This window comes from Oncorhynchus mykiss, chromosome 16, assembly GCF_057628025.1.
Source record: "Oncorhynchus mykiss isolate SJ-2025 chromosome 16, ASM5762802v1, whole genome shotgun sequence".
Taxonomy (NCBI): domain Eukaryota; kingdom Metazoa; phylum Chordata; class Actinopteri; order Salmoniformes; family Salmonidae; genus Oncorhynchus; species Oncorhynchus mykiss.
The window spans coordinates 12,965,001-12,988,333 of NC_143037.1; the positions used below are offsets into that span (position 1 = coordinate 12,965,001).

The 23,333-nt window shown below is 42.8% G+C and overlaps 1 protein-coding gene across 4 annotated transcripts in view; it reads right to left on the minus strand.

Moving 5' to 3' along the window:
• The window catches only part of LOC110491369 (cGMP-dependent protein kinase 1), a 187,088-nt gene that overhangs the window by 114,071 nt on the left and 49,684 nt on the right, over nt 1-23,333 (minus strand). For all 4 annotated transcript variants that reach the window (XM_021564758.3, XM_021564757.3, XM_021564756.3 and 1 more), the window contains exon 3: nt 14,144-14,257. In XM_021564758.3, the coding sequence (XP_021420433.1) occupies nt 14,144-14,257 (114 nt within the window). The remainder of the gene's footprint in view (nt 1-14,143; nt 14,258-23,333) is intronic.

Here is a 23,333-nt window from a genome sequence, read left to right on the forward strand (position 1 = left end):
CTTGTAGACTGGTGAAAAACCTCAAATCTGCTGCCATGTCCCTGACTTGTCACTGGTGAAAAAACTCAAATCTGCTGCCATGTCACTGACTTGTAGACTGGTGAAAAACCTCAAATCTGCTGCCATGTCCCTGACTTGTCACTGGTGAAAAACCTCAAATCTGCTGCCATGTCCCTGACTTGTAAACTGGTGAAAAACCTCAAATCTGCTGCCATGTCCCTGACTTGTCACTGGTGAAAAACCTCAAATCTGCTGCCATGTCCCTGACTTGTAGACTGGTGAAAAACCTCAAATCTGCTGCCATGTCCCTGACTTGTAGACTGGTGAAAAACCTAAAATCTGCTGCCATGTCCCTGACTTGTCACTGGTGAAAAACCTCAAATCTGCTGCCATGTCCCTGACTTGTAGACTGGTGAAAAACCTCAAATCTGCTGCCATGTCCCTGACTTGTAGACTGGTGAAAAACCTCAAATCTGCTGCCATGTCCCTGACTTGTAGACTGGTGAAAAAAACTCAAATCTGCTGCCATGTCACTGACTTGTCAACTGGTGAAACACCTCAAATCTGCTGCCATGTCCCTGACTTGTCAACTGGTGAAAAACCTCAAATCTGCTGCCATGTCCCTGACTTGTAGACTGGTGAAAAACCTCAAATCTGCTGCCATGTCCCTGACTTGTAGACTGGTGAAAAACCTCACATCTGCTGCCATGTCCCTGACTTGTCACTGGTGAAAAACTTTGTGAACTGGCCGCCAATACCCATAAGTGTCCTGATACTGTGAAATACATTACCGTGTGCACTTAAGAGGCACATGACAAAAATCCCTTGAAAGACAAAATAAATGTATAGTAACAGCTGGCTGATACATTAGAGGAGAGTAGAGAGATTCTTCTTTCTGGACCTTCAAGGCAACCTGTTCCAGGCTCTGGCCAGTCCAGCTTTGAAAGAGCAGAAAGCCCTTACTCCGATAGCAGCTCTTTTCAGTCACATACAGTCAAATTTTGTATTCTTCTTTGAAGCTGTATCGGATTTGTGCCATATTTCCCAAGACATCGATGACAACTGTCTGTTACCGTGAAGGACTGTGATCTTTTCGTGAGTTACTATCATTCTAAATCCTCTTCAGCTCACAGACTGCAGCTATAGATTTATCCAAGAAAGAACATACCATAGACATCACAATTGTTACATTGCTTCAATCATTTTGAAGTATTATCTCTATTACCATAACCACTGAATGATAAAGCAGGAAGCTGAGCCAAAGCCAGTGCCGACAGTGTGCATTCATCCTTGAGTTGATTCATCGGAAAACACAGTCAACAAACTAAATGATAATGCAGCTGTCTACCTTTGACAGTAATTCATTGTTTAATTCATACTTGAATGTATCTTAGAAAAACACAGTAATGGTGTTTGTGTAACTCTCTGCAGAGACAGCCGCTAGCGCAGAGCGAATGCTCATTACAGGTGTACCTGTACACATAAAATACATTTTTCAATGGTTCTTTGGGAAGGGTGATGGTTTTATATAGAACCATACTGATCCAAATAACCCATTTAACTCTCCAATGGTTCTTTGGGAAGGGTGATGGTTCTATATAGAACCATACTGATCCAAATAACCCATTTAACTCTCCAATGGTTCTTTGGGAAGGGTGATGGTTCTATATAGAACCATACTGATCCAAATAACCCATTTAACTCTCCAATGGTTCTTTGGGAAGGGTGATGGTTCTATATAGAACCATACTGATCCAAATAACCCATTTAACTCTCCAATGGTTCTTTGGGAAGGGTGATGGTTCTATATAGAACCATACTGATCCAAATAACCCATTTAACTCTCCAATGGTTCTTTGGGAAGGGTGATGGTTCTATATAGAACCATACTGATCCAAATAACCCATTTAACTCTCCAATGGTTCTTTGGGAAGGGTGATGGTTCTATATAGAACCATACTGATCCAAATAACCCATTTAACTCTCCAATGGTTCTTTGGGAAGGGTGATGGTTCTATATAGAACCATACTGATCCAAATAACCCATTTAACTCTCCAATGGTTCTTTGGGAAGGGTGATGGTTTTATATAGAACCATACTGATCCAAATAACCCATTTAACTCTCCAATGGTTCTTTGCAGTTCAAAAAAGGGTTGTTTGCTCTTTGACTGATAATTAAAATGTAGGGGCGGCGGCTCATTAGAATATTTTGGGACTGGGTTTGCTCACAGCTTTTTTGTGCAACCATAAGTGAGAGTGTCATTCCAGTTTATCTAATAGGTTGTGTTATGCTATTAAATGTCAAATTTGACTATGGCCAGCATCAGTTTATTGTGTAAGATTCACTCATGTAAGCTCTTGTCCCAATTGAAACTTGCTTTTGATTTGGTAAAGTTGCCAGTTGTCTCCTCAGGGACCCCCAGCTGTTCTAGAGCTAGCACACCTGATTCAATGTGTTACTAAACACAATAATAAAACCTATGGAATATTAGAACCACTTGTTTTCAGGGTTTAGTCAGGCACGCTTCTGTTAGTGAACGGAACACTTTTTGGTGCTATCTGGAACCTTTTTTTGAAGGTTCTATAAAGAACCATGCTCATGAGGTCCTAAATGGAACCTGTATGGTGCTATAAAGAAAACTTTCCTAAGGTTCTATAAAGAACCACTAAAAAAGGTTCTATATAGCACAAAAAAAAGTGTTCCGTTATGGTTACAACCCTTTTGGGGGCTATATAGAATCCTTTTTTATGGTTCTTTATTGAATCTTTATGGATCATTTTTCACATGGCTGAAGACAGTTGAACGGACACTGGCGTGTAATTAGAGCACAAACAAATAAGCTAGCGAACGTCCATGGCTGCTATTATAGCCATGTTAGAAACACCTAACTTTGGGAGCTTGGGAAAACGACTATGCTGCTAATTTATAATACACACACACACCAGAACAGACATGTCACAGTTCAAAAATCCAGAGCAAATTCTAGCCCTTACCTTATGCATTGATTCAGTATGCTCCTAGCCAAAGACGTACTTTTAAGGAGCCTGCCTTCAGAAAGTTTTTAAACCCAGAAGCACAACATCGCGAGACCTCTGGGAATGCTTGTGAAATAGAACAAACAGACCAGGCCAGGGTTAAAGAAGTCAATGAGAGAAAAGAAGTCAGCGACCTTTCTTAGTTGTTCATTTTATCGAAATCTAAGAGCACAACCTAGATTTGATCCAATATCTTAAGTCGTTGAACATGTCCAACCTCGTGAAAGTGACAAACTGACAAGTTTTCAGTTTTTGTCAAAAACAACTTTATAGCGAAGGAAGGCCTTTGATTTGACGGACTGTGCGTGCGCAGTTCGGCGTGAGACGACCGTTAGACCCGATGACGTTTCGACGCATGATCATAGCTAGCTAACGTCACCATGCCATTGCCGACAAGGGCGATCTGGGATTTCTATTGGAGAAGCAGTTTAAACCTGTCTTCACATCTGCCTTTGCTACCATTACTCCTTAAGATCCAAGGATCTTGTTATTTTCAGAGATACACTAGCTCTGGCAGCCAAAACAGCCAAATACTCCATCTAAACGCAAATTGATTCTCAACTGCAATATGGTTCGAGAAACATAAAGCCTCGTAATTTCATGTCACATCAAAATGATTTCACAAATGCTAAATATACACTTATTGCATACTGTTTTAACTGGCTTTATCACAGTATTTTACAGTGACAACACGTTTCTGGCGGCCTCCGTTACAGGTGTTCGGAGCATGTTAGATAGCTAATTAGCACAGGTGGTCCCTCTGTCTTCCGTCGGTCTTCTGTAAACAAACGCTGTGACATGGAGGTATTGCCGTGCCTACAGAAGACGCCTTCGTCCAATGATTCTTACGTGAAATGTAAATGGGACTGAGAGTCATGATCAAGGGCTGGTACCCTCTGTCAATTCAATGATCTTATTGTCGTTATACTCCAAATTTACGCTGACTGATCAACACGGTGTCAAGTTACTTTCCACTGTGTTCCCGAACACCTGAAGTTTCACTCAAAGCATCCAATAACATCATAATGATCATTGCTTGTGTAACCGGTGCACAGTCAAAAGAAAACGTCATGCTTGCTAACTATGGCTAGGTATGTGATAAAATGAAACGGTTTTCAACACAACTGTTTTATACTTTTTGCTTTTACCAAGCAAGAGAAATAAACGTTCAATCAGTACTGAGTGAATGAACAACAAAAACATTTTTGGAAGGAACACGTGCTGTCATCACCAGACTGTCCTTTTCAATGGTGTTGAGTTGATGCATCTATTACAGGGTTCAGAGCATAACAGTTAGCGTGGTCACTGCCCTGGGATATGAAGATCCTAGGTTCCCCTACCAAAGAGGATATTTTGACCATTCTCTTTCGTGTATAGTTTTTGACACTCCCCTGGCTTTTCCGACACACACACACACACACACACACACACACACACACACACACACACACACACACACACACACACACACACACACACACACACACACACACACGTGAACATGGTGTGTGCTTATGTTAATTTATTAGGTGTCTCTTAAAAGAGCCTTTGAGTGGCAAGGGACAAGGAGTGTGACATGTACTAGTATTAGTGTGAGCTTCTTGCTACTATGGAGGAGAGAACAGGTTCCGGTTTCCCGATAGCAATGGATTTTTAGCCTTAAGATTGCATCTTTCCTACAATGGCCGAAGATGTAACGCGCGTTCCCCAAAAACACCAAGCAGAGAGAACGGTTGCCAAGTGCGTTGTTGGAGCAAGTGTCGACACTGATAGGAACGAAAGAAAGGAAGCGTTGCTCTCGGATCATCTTTCTCCATTAGAATGATTTCATAATACTGATGACGGATCTGCTCCTGGAGAGATATTAATACCTATGGCTGCAAATATTGAGGCGGCTTATTCTAATGTTACCCAATAAAAATGCACTAAATCCCAGATTTGGCACATCACTGTGCACGTTAGGCTACACATCATGAAATATGTTGAGACAAATGACAGACAGTAGTCTACAAGGAGTAAAACAGCTCAATTGATTGGACATGACATTTCTATATGATTGAGATAGGCCTATAGCTTACTGTTTATACACATGCTCTTTCCATAACATAGACTGACCAGGTGAATGCAAGTGAAAGCTATGATCCCTTATGGATGTCACTTGTTAAATCCACTTCAATCAGTCTAGATGAAGGGAAGGAGACAGGGTAAAGAAGGATTTTAAAGCCTTGAGACAATTGAGACACGGATTGTTTATGTGTGCCTTTCAGAGGGTGAATGGGCAAGACAAAATATTTCAGTGCCTTTGAACAGGGTATGGTAGTAGGTGCCAAGCGCACCGGTTTGATTGTGTCAAGAACTGCAACGCTGCTGGGTTTTTCACACTCAACAGTTTCCCATGTGTAACAAGAATGATCCACCCCCCCATTGGCCATCCAACCAACTTGACATAGCTGTGGGAAGCATTGGAGTCAACATGGAGTCAAAAGTGTACATGTTTTGTATTTTAACGCAGTCATCTCAGGTTTCATTCGAAGCATCTTTTTAATATATTGCTTGTTTGTATCAATTGCAAAGACATAGGAAATTTTGGATTTGTAGTCAACCTTGTTCTGAAGTTATCGTGGTCAGAGAGAGCTGGATAATCCATGTGATTCTATGTTTAGCAGAGATATTCTGTGAATACAATGACGCAGGAGATCAGAAAAGCGTCTACTGAAGCTGTTCTACGAGAGGTCTGAGGCAGCCGCTAGATTAAGACCACTTTCAAGTGCAACTTTAATAACGATGGTGTTGAGAAACAACTCCAAGATTTAAAGATGCTACTACGAAGGTTACAACGATTAACTTAGCTTTGGGCCCAGCTCTCAAACTCTGCTCCCATCTGTTTTCATATTTACAGTACCTTCAGAAAGTATTCACAGCCCTTGACTTTTTTCCAAATTTTGTGGTGTTACTGTCATGTACTGTCATGTTGTGTCTTGTCTCTGTCCTTTCCCTTCACCCTGTCTCCCTCTGCTGGTCGTTGTTAGGTTACCTTTTCTCCCCCGCTTTCCCCCAGCTGTTCCTTGTCTCCTCTAACTACCCATTCACCCCGTTTCCCACCTGTTCCCTTTTTCCCTCTGATTAGGTCCCTATATCTCTCTCTGTTTCTGTTCCTGTCCTTGTCGGATTCTTGTTTGTTGTGTTTCATGCCTGAGCCAGACTATCGTCATGTTTGCTGTAACCTTGTCCTGTCGGAATCTGCCGGTCTATCTGAGCCTACCTATGTTTGGTTATTAAAGAAGCTCTGTTTAAGTTAGTTCGCTTTTGGGTCCTCATTCACTCACCATAACAGAAGAATCCGACCAAGAATGGACCCAGCGACTTCGGATCCTCTCCACTCAGCCGTCGGGATCCAGGGAGCGATGCTAGGCAGACACGAGCAGGAAGTGTCTGCTGCTCGACATGCCGTTGAGACCCTGGCCACCCAAGTCTCCAACCTCACAGAACAGGTTCACCATCTCCGCCTCGATCCACCGGCCACTTCCAGGGCTTTCGAATCTCCGGAGCCCAGAATCAATAACCCGCCGTGTTACTCTGGGGAGCCCACTGAATGCCGCTTGTTCCTCACCCAGTGTGATATTGTGTTTTCTCTCCAGCCCAACACTTACTCCAGGAGCACTGCTCGTGTCGCCTATGATTTTCTTTTTTAATTTTTCATTCACCTTTTACACCTGTTGTTTTGGGCCATCCCTGGCTAGTTTGTCATAATCCTTCCATTAATTGGTCTAGTAATTCTATCCTCTCCTGGAACGTCTCTTGTCATGTGAAATGTTTAATGTCTGCTATCCCTCCTGTTTCCTCTGTCTCTTCTTCACAGGAGGAGCCTGGTGATTTGACAGGGGTGCCGGAGGAATATCACGATCTGCGCACGGTGTTCAGTCGGTCCAGGGCCACCTCTCTTCCTCCACACCGGTCGTATGATTGTCGTATTGATCTCCTTCCGGGAACCACCCCCCCCCGGGGTAGACTATACTCTCTGTCGGCTCCCGAACGTAAGGCTCTCGAAGATTATTTGTCTGTAGCTCTTGACGCCGGTACCATAGTCCCCTCCTCCTCTCCCGCCGGAGCGGGGTTTTTTTTTGTCAAGAAGAAGGACGGGTCTCTGCGCCCCTGCATAGATTATCGAGGGCTGAATGACATAACAGTGAAGAATCGTTATCCGCTTCCTCTTATGTCTTCAGCCTTCGAGATCCTGCAGGGAGCCAGGTTTTTCACTAAGTTGGACCTTCGTAACGCTTACCATCTCGTGCGCATCAGGGAGGGGGACGAGTGGAAGACGGCGTTTAACACTCCGTTAGGGCACTTTGAATACCGGGTTCTTCCTTTCGGCCTCGCTAACGCTCCAGCTGTCTTTCAGGCATTAGTCAATGATGTCCTGAGAGACATGCTGAACATCTTTGTTTTCGTTTACCTTGACGATATCCTGATTTTTTCACCGTCACTCCAGATTCATGTTCAGCACGTTCGACGTGTCCTCCAGCGCCTTTTAGAGAATTGTCTTTTTGTGAAGGCTGAGAAGTGCACTTTTCATGCCTCCTCCGTCACATTTCTCGGTTCTGTTATTTCCGCTGAAGGCATTAAGATGGATCCCGCTAAGGTCCAAGCTGTCATTGATTGGCCCGTCCCTAAGTCACGCGTCGAGCTGCAGCGCTTTCTCGGCTTCGCGAACTTCTATCGTCGTTTCATCCGTAATTTCGGTCAGGTGGCAGCTCCTCTCACAGCCCTTACTTCTGTCAAGACGTGCTTTAAGTGGTCCGTTTCCGCCCAGGGAGCTTTTGATCTCCTCAAGAATCGTTTTACATCCGCTCCTATCCTTGTTACACCTGACGTCTCTAGACAGTTCGTTGTCGAGGTTGACGCGTCAGAGGTGGGCGTGGGAGCCATCCTTTCTCAGCGCTCCCTCTCTGACGACAAGGTCCACCCATGCGCGTATTTTTCTCATCGCCTGTCGCCGTCGGAACGTAACTATGATGTGGGTAACCGCGAACTGCTCGCCATCCGGTTAGCCCTAGGCGAATGGCGACAGTGGTTGGAGGGGGCGACCGTTCCTTTTGTCGTTTGGACTGACCATAGGAACCTTGAGTACATCCGTTCTGCCAAACGACTTAATGAGCGTCAGGCGCGTTGGGCGCTGTTTCGAGTTCGTGATTTCTTATCGTCCGGGCTCTAAGAACACCAAGCCTGATGCTTTGTCTCGTCTCTTCAGTTCTTCAGTAGCCTCCACTGACCCCGAGGGGATTCTCCCTGAGGGGCGTGTTGTCGGGTTGACTGTCTGGGGAATTGAGAGGCAGGTAAAACAAGCGCTCACTCACACTCCGTCGCCGCGCGCTTGTCCTAGGAACCTTCTTTTCGTTCCCGTTCCTACTCGTCTGGCCGTTCTTCAGTGGGCTCACTCTGCCAAGTTAGCCGGCCACCCTGGCGTTCGGGGTACGCTTGCTTCCATTCGCCAGCGTTTTTGGTGGCCCACCCGGGAGCATGACACGCGTCGTTTCGTGGCTGCTTGTTCGGTCTGCGCGCAGACTAAGTCCGGTAACTCTCCTCCTGCCGGCCGTCTCAGGCCGCTTCCTATTCCCTCTCGACCGTGGTCTCACATCGCCTTAGATTTTGTCACCGGACTGCCTTCGTCAGCGGGGAAGACTGTTATTCTTACGGTTGTCGATAGGTTCTCTAAGGCGGCTCATTTCATTCCCCTTGCTAAGCTTCCTTCTGCTAAAGAGACGGCACAAATCATCATCGAGAATGTTTTCAGAATTCATGGCCTTCCGTCAGACGTCGTTTCGGACAGAGGTCCGCAATTCACGTCTCAATTTTGGAGGGAGTTTTGCCGTTTGATTGGGGCTTCCGTCAGTCTCTCTTCCGGCTTTCACCCCCAGTCTAACGGTCAAGCAGAACGGGCCAATCAGACTATTGGTCGCATCTTACGCAGTCTTTCTTTTCGTAACCCTGCGTCTTGGTCAGAACAGCTCCCCTGGGCAGAATACGCCCACAACTCGCTTCCTTCGTCTGCGACCGGGCTATCTCCTTTTCAGAGTAGCCTCGGGTACCAGCCTCCGCTGTTCTCATCTCAGTTCGCCGAGTCCAGCGTCCCCTCCGCTCAGGCTTTTGTCCAACGTTGCGAGCGCACCTGGAAGAGGGTCAGGTCTGCACTTTGCCGTTATAGGACGCAGACTGTGAGGGCTGCTAATAAGCGTAGAACTAAGAGTCCTAGATATTGTCGCGGTCAGAGAGTTTGGCTCTCCACTCAGAACCTTCCCCTTAAGACGGCTTCTCGCAAGTTGACCCCGCGGTTCATTGGTCCGTTCCGTATTTCTCGGGTCATTAATCCTGTCGCAGTTCGACTTCTTCTTCCGCGATACCTTCGTCGCGTCCACCCGGTCTTCCATGTCTCCTGCATCAAGCCCGTCCTTCGCGCCCCCGCTCGTCTCCCCCCCCCCCCCCCATCCTTGTCGAGGGCGCACCCATCTACAGGGTCCGTAGAATTTTGGACATGCGTCCTCGGGGCCGTGGTCACCAGTACCTCGTAGATTGGGAGGGGTACGGTCCTGAGGAGAGGAGTTGGGTTCCCTCTCGGGACGTGCTGGACCGTGCGCTGATCGAGGATTTCCTCCGTTGCCGCCAGGTTTCCTCCTCGAGTGCGCCAGGAGGCGCTCGGTGAGTGGGGGGGTACTGTCATGTACTGTCATGTTGTGTCTTGTCTCTGTCCTTTCCCTTCACCCTGTCTCCCTCTGCTGGTCGTTGTTAGGTTACCTTTTCTCCCCCGCTTTCCCCCAGCTGTTCCTTGTCTCCTCTAACTACCCATTCACCCCGTTTCCCACCTGTTCCCTTTTTCCCTCTGATTAGGTCCCTATATCTCTCTCTGTTTCTGTTCCTGTCCTTGTCGGATTCTTGTTTGTTGTGTTTCATGCCTGAGCCAGACTATCGTCATGTTTGCTGTAACCTTGTCCTGTCGGAATCTGCCGGTCTATCTGAGCCTACCTATGTTTGGTTATTAAAGAAGCTCTGTTTAAGTTAGTTCGCTTTTGGGTCCTCATTCACTCACCATAACAGTTACAGCCTGAATTTAAAGTGGATTTAATTAAGATTTTCTTGTGGATTGACATATTTAGACATTTTTACAAATTAATAAAATATTAAAAGCTGAAATGTCTTCAGTCAATAAGTATTCAAACCCTTTGTTACGGCAAGCCTTAAGTTCAGGAGTAAACATTTCCTTAAGTCACAAGATGCATGGACTCCGTGTGTGCAATAGTGTTTAACATAATTTTTGAATGACTACCTCATCTCTACCCAACACGTACAATTATCGGTAAAGTCCCTCAGTTGAGCAGTGAATTTCAACCACAAAGAACAGGGAGGTTTACTACTGCCCCAAATGTCACCTATTGGTAGATGGGTAAAATACATTGAATATCCCATTGAGCATGATGAAGTTATTAATTGCTTTGGATGGTGTATCAATACACCCAGTCACTACAAAGAAACAGGTGTCCTTCCTAACTCAGTTGCCGGAGAGGAAGGAAACCACTCAGAGATTTCACCAAGAGGCCAATGGTGACTTTAAAACAGTTAGAGTTTAATGGCTGTGGTAGGAGAAAACTGAGGATGGATCAACAACTTTGTACTCCACAATTCTAACCTAAACGACAGAGTGAAAAGAAGGAAGCCTATACAGAATAAAAGTATTCAAAAACATGCATACTGTCTGTAACAAGGCACTAAAGTAACACTGCAAAAAATGTGGCATAGCAATTCACTTTTTGTCCTGAATACAATGTGTTATGTTTGTGGCAAATCCAATACATTACATAGTACCACTCTCTATATTTTCAAGCTTAGTGGTGGCTGCATCCTGTTATGGGTATGCTTGCTGGGGAGTTTATCAGGAAAAAAGAAACATAACATAGCAAAATCCCATAGGAAAACCTGGTTCAGTCTGCCTTCCACCAGACACTGAGATGAATTGTCCTTTCAGCAGGACAGTGAATGTTCCTGAGTGGCCAAGTTACAGTTTTGACTTAAATCTGCTTGAAAATCTATGGCAAGACTCGAAAATGGTGGTCTAGCAATGATCAACAACCAATTTGACAGAGCTTGAAGAATTCTGAAAAGAATAATGGGCATATGTTGCACAATCCAGGTGTGGAAAGCTCTTAGAGACTTACCCAGAAAAAAACTCACAGCTGTAATCGCTGCCAAAAGGTGATTCTAACATGTATTGGCTCAGGGAGTTGAATACTTGTGTAATGTTAGTTTATTTTTCCTACATTTTTTTTTTTTACAAATGTTATAATTTTTCTTCCATTTTGACATTATAGAGTACTTTGTGTAGATCGTTGACAAAAAAATGACAATGAAATCCACTTTAATCCCACTCTGTAACACAACAAAATGGGGTGTGAATACTTTCTTAAGGCACTGTCATTTATATTTTCATGTAAATAGTTAATGGGTACATGTTGATTATTTGTGTATTTTTCAGGAGCTTTCTCAATTGTCTTGTTAAAAGAGATTAGGGAAGTTTAGTCCAGTTTTGTCCAGTTGCCCATATTGACTTAAATGGGTTTCTGTTTTTTTGCTTCCCTCTTGAAAATCAGCTGTTAATATTAAATAAATACTAATAACTACATTATTTATTTTTCCATTTGTGGTTATTGTGTATTTTTATTGCTTTGTTTCACTGTATTATAATTAAGCAATAAGGCCAGAGAGAGTGTGGTATAATGGCCAATATACCAAAACTAACAGCTGTTCTTAAGCACGACGCAACGCGAAGTGCCTGGATACAGCCCTTAGTCATGGTATATTGGCCATATATCACAAACTCAACGAGGTGCCTTATTGCTATTATAAACTCGTTACCAACACAATTAGAGCTGTTAAAATAAATGTTTTGTCGTACCCATGGTATACGCTCTGATACACCACTGCTGTCAGCCAATCAGCATTCAGGGCTCAAACCACCCAGTTTACAATGTTGTATAATCACCTTCCGGTGTAAAAACAATGTAAATTAAAAACATAAAACTAAGTGAGAAGTAGGCATTAGTCTGAAGCTGAAAAAGAAAGAAAATTCACTTAAGCACCACAATGTGTACACCACCCACATTCTACCAAGGTTTTCCAGGACACAGCTTTGACCTACTACAGTAGCTATGTTGGTCTATTGTACTTCCAACAATGTTTGCTTAGAATTCAAAATGTCGTTTTTTGTTATTAATATTGTTATAATTTCATAGGTTTTATTATTGTGTTTACTAATAAATAGTTATGTTACCTTTGATACCGGAGCTCCAGGGCATGTGTCGAAATCGCTAAGCAGTTTACTTCGAAGCAGTGTGCCGATGCCTGTATCACTTTATCGAGAGGCACGTGATCAATGACGTCCAAAGCTTTATTTTGTCGAACAACCACCTGATTGGTTTGGTAGAAGACAAAAAGGATACTCTGCGCATGTGCCACAGCGTGTGGGACGTCATCTATAATAATTTGGCTGTTCTAAATCATTTTGACCAGCAGGTGCCAATAGTGTACACTGTGTTGATCAAAGCCTCCAATAATGAAGCTATTTTCAACACAATTGTCTGGAATGCCTCAATGCTTCAGGAAACAAACCCTATCACTACTAACAAGTTGAATCAGGCGTGCTAACTCTGGAACTGTTGGAGATCCCTAAGGGGGGAATTGAGAACTAATGACTTAGACAACAATTGACACAAGGTCATTTTATTTAGCTTTTCCAAGGCCATACATGATTCTTTCACAAAACACTGTCATAGGACATAGTCATACATAACTTTTAATGGCATAACACAACAGATTAGATAAACTTGAATGACACTCTCAATCACGGTTGCACAAGAAAAATGTGCGCAAACCCCGCGCCTAAATATTCAAACACCCCGCCGCCCCTACATTTTAATTGTCACTCAACGAGGAAACAACACTTTTTTTTACTGCAAAAAAAAAAACACTGAAAGGGTTCTTTGGGTCAGTATGGTTCCTCATAGAACCATAACCACTCCCAAAGAACCCTTGAGGAACCCTTCATTTTGGGGATGTAGACTGACTCATTAACCTATTAACACACTAAAATCATATTTACTTTCGAAAGCACGAACAATGTATGAAAACATTGAAATAATAATTCTAGAGTAATAATCTGTTGTGACGATTGTGTGTGTCCGTGCATGTGGGTGGGTTGTGTGGTTACACAGACCTAAATTGATATGTGGGAGTGTTTGAGTGGGTGTATTTGCTATGCTCTAAGCCTTCCCTGAAAACTATATTGGGATATATGAAAACAATTTAAATGGATGCTGTGCATGAAATAGCCAAATCAGATATTTATTCAGCAACAGCTGCTACTCTTACCGTTATATTAAGGAACTATATGGCCATGATAAGATAATGCTTTCGGTCATGTTTACATACCAATCTGACTGTACATATGTCAAAAGACATTTTGTTAAAAGCAATTGCCCGACAGGAATTCCAGGTACCCATTCATTATTCAATGATTCATCACAGGGAAATGGTAGAAAGAGTATTTCCTCAGGATATAGATGTTATTCTGTGTGTGTGAGCTCAAGTTCTCTCTCTTTGTACTTGACAAAAGCAGGAAAGTAACCTCCGAAAGCACAGAAAATTATTCAGAGGCTGTCTTCAGTATCTGGGAGGGAAACTTAAACAAATTGTCTACCGTGTTTACCTGGAATGACTTTATAAAAGAGGGAATTATCTGTCTGATTCCATGTTGGCTGGATATAATTAAAATGGACTCAAACAAAGCTCAGAGAATGATAATTTGTTCTTTACACGTTATCCACCTCAGCTCATCTCACTGCTGTTGAAAGGCCAGTCATTCTGATTTACTAAGCTTGGATAAGGATAAGTATTTTTGAATTGTATTATCTTCTGAAAATAACAGGTGCAAATGCTTAGTAAATCAGGTTGAGGGAGTATATGGCTGATTGTGGACAGTTAGGCCCAAGCTTATAATTCAACTCAACTATGGTGTTCAGTGCATGGGCAACCCACTGCCTCACTTATACTGGTCAAACTTACTCTTGACGGTGGCCGTCCTGGTGCAGTTGTAAAGGATGGCCAGCTCTCCAAACACCTTCCCAGGTCCCATGGTGCACAGCTTCATGCTCTCCTTGGTCACCTCCACCTTCCCATCTGCAAGGGAAAAACGACAGAGCAGAGCACACTCTTTAATTTCCCGCGCTGATATACGGCCCGTGAAAGTGAGCATGACAGGCTGTAAATGTGACCGTGCTGCTCAGCACCGCTGTTGCCCAGATTGGGGAGTCGTGGCTAATGCATTAGAATAAAAGTCTAAATTCATTACTTAACAGGCACATGAGCACCGGGTGTAGAGATGACAGTAGAATGGTATGCAGACTACAATAATGGGTTCAGAGGAGAAATAGAACACCAGCTGAAAGGAAACACGAGGGAAAGGTATTAGCAAAACAGACATTCGTTTTAGATCATTACGAAGCAAATCCATGTGGGGATTGAAAGCATTGCTGGAATGTGAGGGACTAAATGTTGCTGAATGTCCAGCAGAGATCGGCAGGCTCCAAAATCCCCATCTCTGTAGTCTGATTCTGGCAAACTGGTGATTCACCAAGCAGCAACAGGTCACAGTTTACAGACTGGCACCAGATGAAAGGACTGGCATTGTCTAATCAGAACAGGCTGGCCATTCTCCTGGGCTGGGTTTCCCGACAGTGATTGAACTCAAACCTACGAGTGTTTTAACGACACATTGTTCTAGCTGCTGAAGGTGTAACATGCGTTTACCAAAACACCACGTAGAGAGAATGTTCACTAAGTGTGTTGTTGGAGCATTCTGTCGTTACTGAGAGGATGGCAAGAAGGCAGTCCAGCTTTCGGATCAGCTTTACCTATTTACATCCTTACATTAACATTAGAATAACTACACAATACTGACAAATGATCAGCCGCTAGAGAGATTATTATCACTTATGGCTGCAAATACTGAGGCGGCTTAGCCTATAAATCACAGAGTTGTCACATCAATGCTCACATGTTGTACACATTGTGTTATCCTACAATTGGCTAAATAACTTAATTGATTTAACGTGAAAGTGATTTCTATATGTTTTATATTTCTTATAATGCAGTCATCTCTGTAAAAAAAAAAATATTGTTGCTTTGCTTGTTTGTGACATTGCAAACTTTGTATTTGTATTCAACTACGATGTTATTGGCGGTCACAGATAAACGTTTTGATTCTGTATTGAGGGCCAAAAGTCATCTTACGACGCACTTAGCTGTTCTGCGAGGGGTCTAAGACAGTCGTTAGATTACAAGCGCTTTCAAGTGTAACGTTAGTAACCATGGTTTTGGGAAACAGCTCGGAGATTTAATGATGCTCATTCGATGGTTCTAACAATGAACTTCATCTTAAGATGCTTCTGGGAAACCGGGCCCTGGTCCGTTCCCTGAGCAGCAGGGAGGATTAGATGTAAACCACTGCCATCCCTCCAGCAGGACAATCAAGACTTAGATGCCTTAAGATAAATATTTCCTTACCTCTTCCCTCTCTGTCTCTAGTTTTTACACCATCTTCTTCATTTTTATTTTTATGTGAATTTCATAATCAGGGCTGCGTTGTGTTCCCTGAACATCATATGTTTGCCAAATAACTGGAGCATTTCCTTCCAAAAACCCCTCTGGCCAGGGCAGAGAAAAAAAGACCAAACCCTGTTGATCTGGTTTTGACGGTACCTGCGGTGTGGTTCACCGACTACAGCTGTGTGGAATTCATCCAAATGGTGACAGCACCAACAGCCTCTCTTCCATCTAAGGCTTCTGGAGGGGGAATTCTTCGCCAGCACTGTTGGCAGCACCTTTATCAGCTGGAAAATGAAATATGGACACATATCTCCTCCTTCAAACTGTTCCGTAAATTCACCCTAAAAAACAAAATGTGAAAATGGATCGAAGGAATATGCCCGGGTTTTAAATCAAATCAAATTGTACAACAAGTGTAGACTTTACCGTTGATGGGTTCTGACTTATAAATTTGAAATATCCTTAATCAAGTCACCAAGGAAAAGAGGGGAATGCAGAACATTTACATTCTGTCAGAACATGTTCTTGTTAGACATCAGGTATCCTATGGAAAGGAGAAGGGCCACAGTCTGGTACAAGTCAACAGGACAGCCACGAGTTGAGGACGAGTAAGGAATTTGGGCCGAGGTCAGGTCAGATGAAGTGAGAAAGAACAGACTTCACCAAAGTCCTGTCGAGCAACAGAGATGTATCAGCTGTTCAGATGTTTAAGGAGGAGACTCAGCATAGGAGGAAGATTTAAATACCAGTGCTTGTGTGAATATGTCTTTGTCTGTTCAGATGTCTGACCCATTGGGTTAATACATTTGGTTTGAGCTTTTCCTAGTTGTCCGTTAGTTTTTACTCTGTTTATTTAGAATCTAACACAGTGAAATGCTTACTTACGAGCCCTTTCCCAAAAATGCAGTTAATAAGTAAGGAAATTAACAAATAGATAATAAGAAAATAGTAACACAATAAAATAACAATAACAAGGATATATACAGACTATAGATACACATACATATATACAAGGAGTATCGGTACCACAAGGAGTACCGGTACCGAGACTGTGTACTGGGGTACGAGGTAGTTGGGGTGATTGAGGTAATATGTACATGTAGGTTTGGTTAGGTGATGTATTGAAGTACTATGTACATGTAGGTAGAGGGTGAAAAGCAGAATGTCCAGGTAGCTGTTTAATTAACTGTTCAGCAGTCTTACGGCTTTGGGGTGGAAGCTGTTCAGAAGCCTTTTGGTCCCAGACTAATCGCTCCGGTACCGCTTGTCGTGCGGTAGCAGAGAGAACAGACTGGTACTTGGGTGGCTGGAGTCTGTGACTATTTTAGGGCCTTCCTCTGACACAGCCTGGTATAGAGGTCCTGGATTGCAGGGAACTCCGCCCCAGAGATGTACTCGGCCCCAGTTGCCATACCGAGTGGTGAAAGGTGTAAAAAAAAATAATAGTCTTCACACAGAGCGAGTTATTTCGTTGTGTCCTCCCTCCTTCCTTCCTAACACATTTATCCCTCCCTCCTTCCTCCCAACACGTCTATTAGATATCCATCATCGCCTGACAGCTTTATCTGTGATGGAGTGACAGCAAAATAAGGGAGAAAAGGGAGGGAGAACACGGAGGACAATAGGATACAGCGTTTATCTCAGAGTAACGTTATCTCAGAGTCACGTTATCTCAGAGTCAAGACCATGGAGCATGGTACCAGGGCATCATGATGCTCTGTATCAGTCATCATTGTATTTCCTGGCTGAAAAGCATGCAATTATTTTACTTCTCAGGGGAGGCTGTTTAATTGTTTAATATCCTGAAAGGCCCTGGCATTCATAAAATAAGAACAGACACAATCTGCCTCTACTAGATAATATCCAGACGGACCAGATTGGTCTTTTAATCAAACTGGTCTTCTGTCACTAAATCCTCCTAATAATACACCCTGATGAATTAATCACTGCTACACTAGAGGGGACAACTGGCATAATAACCTCATAGGTATAGAAAGAAGTATTTATAATGGGTTCAATAGGTGTTAGTTGTACAGTATTTCTTTACAATGAGCTTGTTGAGATCTGTCTCCCTTATGGAAAAAACACATGATAACATGTGACAATGTGAAGCAACACGTGATAACATTAAACTACACGTGACAACATGTGAGCATGTGAGAACATGATCTCCAATGAAATGAATGTTCCTGTTCCTAGGCCATCATTGAAAATAAGAATTTGTTTTTAACTGACTTGCCTAGTTAAATAAAGGTAAAATAAAATAATAAATAAATAAATAAATGTGACAACATGGGGAAGAGAAATTTCAACATGTGATAACGTGACCACGTGAGCCCAGTTGCTAAATTTTAATATAATTTTGAATATTTGGCATTAACTCAATTTAAACAGTCATGGTCCCCTGCAGGTTTTGTCTACTTCCGGTTGGTTCCAGGGACGTCCACAAGGATGTTTTTAGGATGTGGTCCCCTGGAGGTATTTGTCTAGTTGTGGTGAAAATACTATACATCTACTACTAGTTACTGTATTTTCATAACTAAAGTAAGGTGTTAATGGACAGTATGCTGATTACTTCAGACTCACTTGGGATTTGAACTCATAACCTCTTGGGTCCCAGCTACCTAAAGTTCCTGCTGCACCACCAGGTTTGTGGACACAATGGAGATTGGTGAGAATACATTTCTGCACTTTGCCTAATGCTGCAGTAAAAATTAAATAAACATTAACAAACAACCTGAAGGTATTATTTGTTTAATAAAATGACAGTATGCTGCTGTATTCAGATTTCAATTACTGTAAAATCTTGTACTGTGACGACAAGTACTGGCAAGAACGCATTTCTACACTTTGCTAAAACCAAAATCAAGAAAATAATTGTCCAATTATCACCACCAACATCAAACTAGCAGTACTCAAGTACACTTGACGTAGAGTGCACATGAACTCTTTGGGGATTTGAACTCGCTACCTCTTGGTTTGGATCACTGTTTCTGCAGTGCCACCATGTTAATCCTAATTGCTTTGAACATAGAGTATATTAACACACTCAGAAAATAAGGGTATGGTTAGTGTACACTAAAGTGGTGTTTGCTTGGGGTACAACAAGTTCAAAGGTACACATATGAACTCACATGGCTCAGTTCGGTACCTTGTAGACATAAATGGGACATTTTTCTACCCAATATTTTCATTTAAAGTACAATCATCACTGCTCTTTGATTGGTGGGGACAATGTACTGGTGGTGTACATTAGCATATTTGGGGGGCGTGGAAACGTACATGTGTATTTGCTCCAACTGTCAGTGGAGGTCAGTTTAAGTGTTTGATGGTTATTCCTATGCAAATAAAGCACCCCATTTGACACTGTACGTTCAGAAAAGTACTTCAAATAATGTGTCAGTCATAAGCAGCACTGTGAAGTAGTGCTGGGAAACCAAGGCTTTCTCAAGGCTTTGGAGCGTTCACAAAATTGTGCTGAAAAACTGTTAATTAATTGGAGTTTCATTATCAGTTCACAATGCTCATTAGTGGCATCTGCTGGTCAGCAATAAATAGCACTGTGTGATTATCAGATTCTTTACTGTTTTCATCAAAACTCTGGTGGGTGGTAGGTTGTTGGCTTTAGTAGCTTAAAAATCAGTTGGAATACCAGGTTCACATATTACATCATGCTTCCCTTTTTTGCCTTCAAGTTTACTATGGCATTATTTAGGATGCTTAAAACAGAAGCTTATACTTTACTAAATAAAACAAATGATTTGAACATAAAGTGTGGTTTCACATAAAAACAACTTTCAAAATAGTGTCTTCAACAGGATCTGATCTCACATCATCATATCCCCGACTCTACCTACTAAGCTACTCATCAGCTGAAACTGCATGTATAAGATCCTAACTAAAGTGCCTTCGGTAAGTATTCAGACCCCTTGACATTATCCTCATTTTGTTACATTACAGCCTTATTCTAAAATTTAGTAAATAGATTTTGTTCCTCATCAATCTACACACAATACCCCATAATGACAAAGCAGAAACAGGTTTTTATAATTTTTTGCTAATTTATAAAAAATAAAGGTTATAATAAAGATTTACATCAGTATTCAGACCCTTTACTAAGAAGTTTGTTGAAGCACCTTTGGCAGCGATTACAGCATCGAGTCTTCTTGGTTATGAAGCTACAAGCTTGGCACACCTGTATTTGGGGAGTTTCTCCAATTCTTCTCTGCAGATCCTCTGAAGCTCTGTCAGGTTGGATGGGGAGTGTTTCTGTACAGCTATTTTCAGGTCTCTCTGGAGATTTTGATCAGGTTGAAGTCTGGGCTCATCACTCCTTTGTTGTCTTGGCTGTGGGCTTAGGGTCGTTGTCCTGTTGGAAGGTGAACCTTCACCCCAGTCGGAGTTCCTGAGTGCTCTGGAGCCAGTTTTCATCAAAGATCTCTCTCTGTACTTGCTCTGTTCATCTTTCCCTCAAACCTGACTCGTCTGACTCGTCAATCCTGACAGTCCCTGCTGCTGAAAAACATCCCCACAGCATGCTGCCACCACCATACTTCACTGAGTGGATGATGCCAGGTTTCCTCCAGACGTGACGCTTGGCATTCAGGCCAAAGAGTTCAATCTTGGTTTAATCAGACCAGAAAATCTTGTTTCTCATGGTCTAAGAGTCCTTTAGGTGTCTTTTGGCAAACTCCAAGCAGGCTGTCATGTGCCTTTTACTGAGGAGTGGATTCCGTCTAGCCACCCTACCATAAAGGCCTGATTGGTGGAGTGCTGCAGATATAGTTGTCCTTCTGGAAGGTTCTCCCATCTCCACACAGGAACTGTAGAGCTCTGTCAGAGTGGCCAACTGGTTCTTGGTGATCTCCCTGATCAAGGCCCTTCTCCCCGAATTGCTCAGTTTGGCCGAGCGGTCATCTCTAGGAAGAGTCTTGGTGGTTCCAAACTTCTTCCTTTTAAGAACGATGGAGGCCACTGTGTTCTTGGGGACCTTCATTGCTGCAGAAATATTTTGGTACCCTTCCCCAGATCTGTGACTCAAAACAAGGCTGTCTCGGAGCTCTACGGACAATTCCTTCGACCTCATGGCTTGGTTTTTTACTCTGACATGCACTGTCAACTGTGGGACCTTATAGAGGAAGGTGTGTGCCTTTACAAATCATGTCCAATCATTTGAATTTACCACAGGTGCTCCAATCAAGTTGTAGAAATGTCTCATGATCAATGGAAACAGGATACACCGGAGCTCAATTTCGAGTCTCATAGCAAAGGGTCTGAATACTTATGTACAGTGGTTCTTCCTGTAAAAGTTGTGTCATACTGCAGCACTCCTTGCGGGCTGCTGCAGAATTCTATGGCACGTTGCTTAATTGTCAGTCACTGTTGCCATTAATGCCTGTTAGTCTATTGGCTGTACTACAGAATTTAAAACCTTTTTTGTAAGAACATAATATATGGGATTGATTTGAACAAATGTAGCTTAATTAATTTGATTAATATAATGGTGTTTCTATTCTAAGAAAAACTAAACCCTCAGGCTTTCCGTTAGGAAAATATGGCACAGTACAGTACTAAGAGTATAACGTTTCCACACCATAATTGTAGTTTGACCAACACCAGAATGGAGAATCAGTGAAAATAAACATCTCTGACTTATCAAGACCAGTCCCCATGCTTGTCTCAGAGCAGCGCGAAACGGTGCTGAAATAGTTGACCACACGCGGGTAGACTATTGCTTCAAATCTTATTTATTCAAACTTCAATATGATTTTAAAATAAATAAGACCTAAACCACTTTTGACAGCACATTACTCAACACTAGTGAGACTCATGTCACCTATGTTAGACGACGTGACTCTCCGCCAATAATTACATTTAGAGGATTGGAGGATTTTTTTCGTTTGGGCAAATCTGATTAGTGACAATATCTAAGGGGCTTTTATATCATTCTAAATTCTAAATTAATAAATAATAATAATCACTTTGTTTAAAAAGTAACAATTATTTCATTTTCAAATAACCGAAAGCGAGCGATTGTAATCTGAATAAAGGCCAAAATATTTTTTATGTAAGTCCACTGTGCCTATTATTTGGACCAGGACATCCTGGCCGGCCAAACCCTCCCCTATCCCAGACAACGCTGGGCCAATTGTGCACCGCCCAATCACGGTCAGATGTGATAAAGCCTCGATTCAAACCAGGGACTGTAGTGACGCCTCTTGCACTGAGATGCATTGCTTTAGACCACTGCGTCACTCAGGAGCCATGACCAATATGACCAATATATACTGTCCTGCTAATAGCCCATCCACTGACGTTTGGTACAAATACAACATATTTTAGACCATGCCCCCAAATATGCTAATGAGCCCCCAACAGCACATTGCCCCCACCTACATTTCAAAGTACAGTAATAATTGTGCCGAATGCTTTGTTCGTAACCAGTGGAAGTGGGAATTTATCATATACGGCTGATAAAAATTCACTTGAACGGCCTTCCAACTACTAATTACTAGTGGGAAACTCGTCTATTGGTGCTTTCAAGACAACTGGGAACTCGGGGGGGGGGGGGGGGAAAGGTCAAATCATAATTTTGTGCCATATGCACATCTGTTTAAATGCAATTGCAAGCGAGGCATGCCAAGTTAATTTGCAGGACAGGCCAAAAAGTATCCAAGTGCATTGCAATTGATAGTAAATAAATAGAAAAACACTAATACCGTATCCCATTACTTCACGTGACATTTTGCATGTGGAATCATGTGAAAACATGTGCCGACTCTTGTCCATGATCACTGATGGGATTCATACTGCACCGATAGCACAGTACTGCCATAACTCTACTGTAGGTTCAAGAACACTGAAAAGCATCAAGCAGAGTGAGCCATGAACAACCCTAGCAGCAGTCTCAGTGCTCCATCTGGTTGCACACGAAAAGCAGGCGCCTGAGGAGAGTCTGGAGATGCTTTCACACACAGGGGGAGAGACCGCTCAGAGCATCCCACAGCGCTGCACACAGCCCTGCATGAGAGGATCCCCAGAGACATGTCTACCTACTATACGTGGAGAGAGTTCATCTAGGAGCAACCATCGGATCAATGGTCCAGCCACTCATACTGTCAGTGTGCAGACAGATATGCTGTACATCTCCCGCTCCTCACTCTCCCATTCGCCAACACTAGATTTCTAGACGATATAGACCAATCCCAGAGGATATACTGGTGGGTAGGTTATGGGGGGAAGACATTCTATTACCCCACAATGCAATGCATCTTGAAGGCTTTTACTATCAGGAAGGAATGGCGCCATGGAGGTTGGAAAAATAAATGCCTCTGTGTTGAGATGTGTTAGTGTGCCGTACGTGGTGGCTGAGCTTATAGCCTATGTATTTGGGAAAGTTAACTATGAGATGCCCCACTCCAATCTGATTGGGACATTAGTCAATGTGGGTGGTAAGGATGTACTGTAGCAGCTTGTTCTAATGGTTTTATCCACCAAGCAAAGTCTCACATCTACCAAGCAGGAAACAGTCATGCACCATTTAATGTTCTCAGACACTTAAAAAAAAAATGAGATCCCAAATATAGGAAGTGCGACAAGAACAAAAATACTAGTAACGAAGATGAGCCCTAAAATTGATCAGAATATG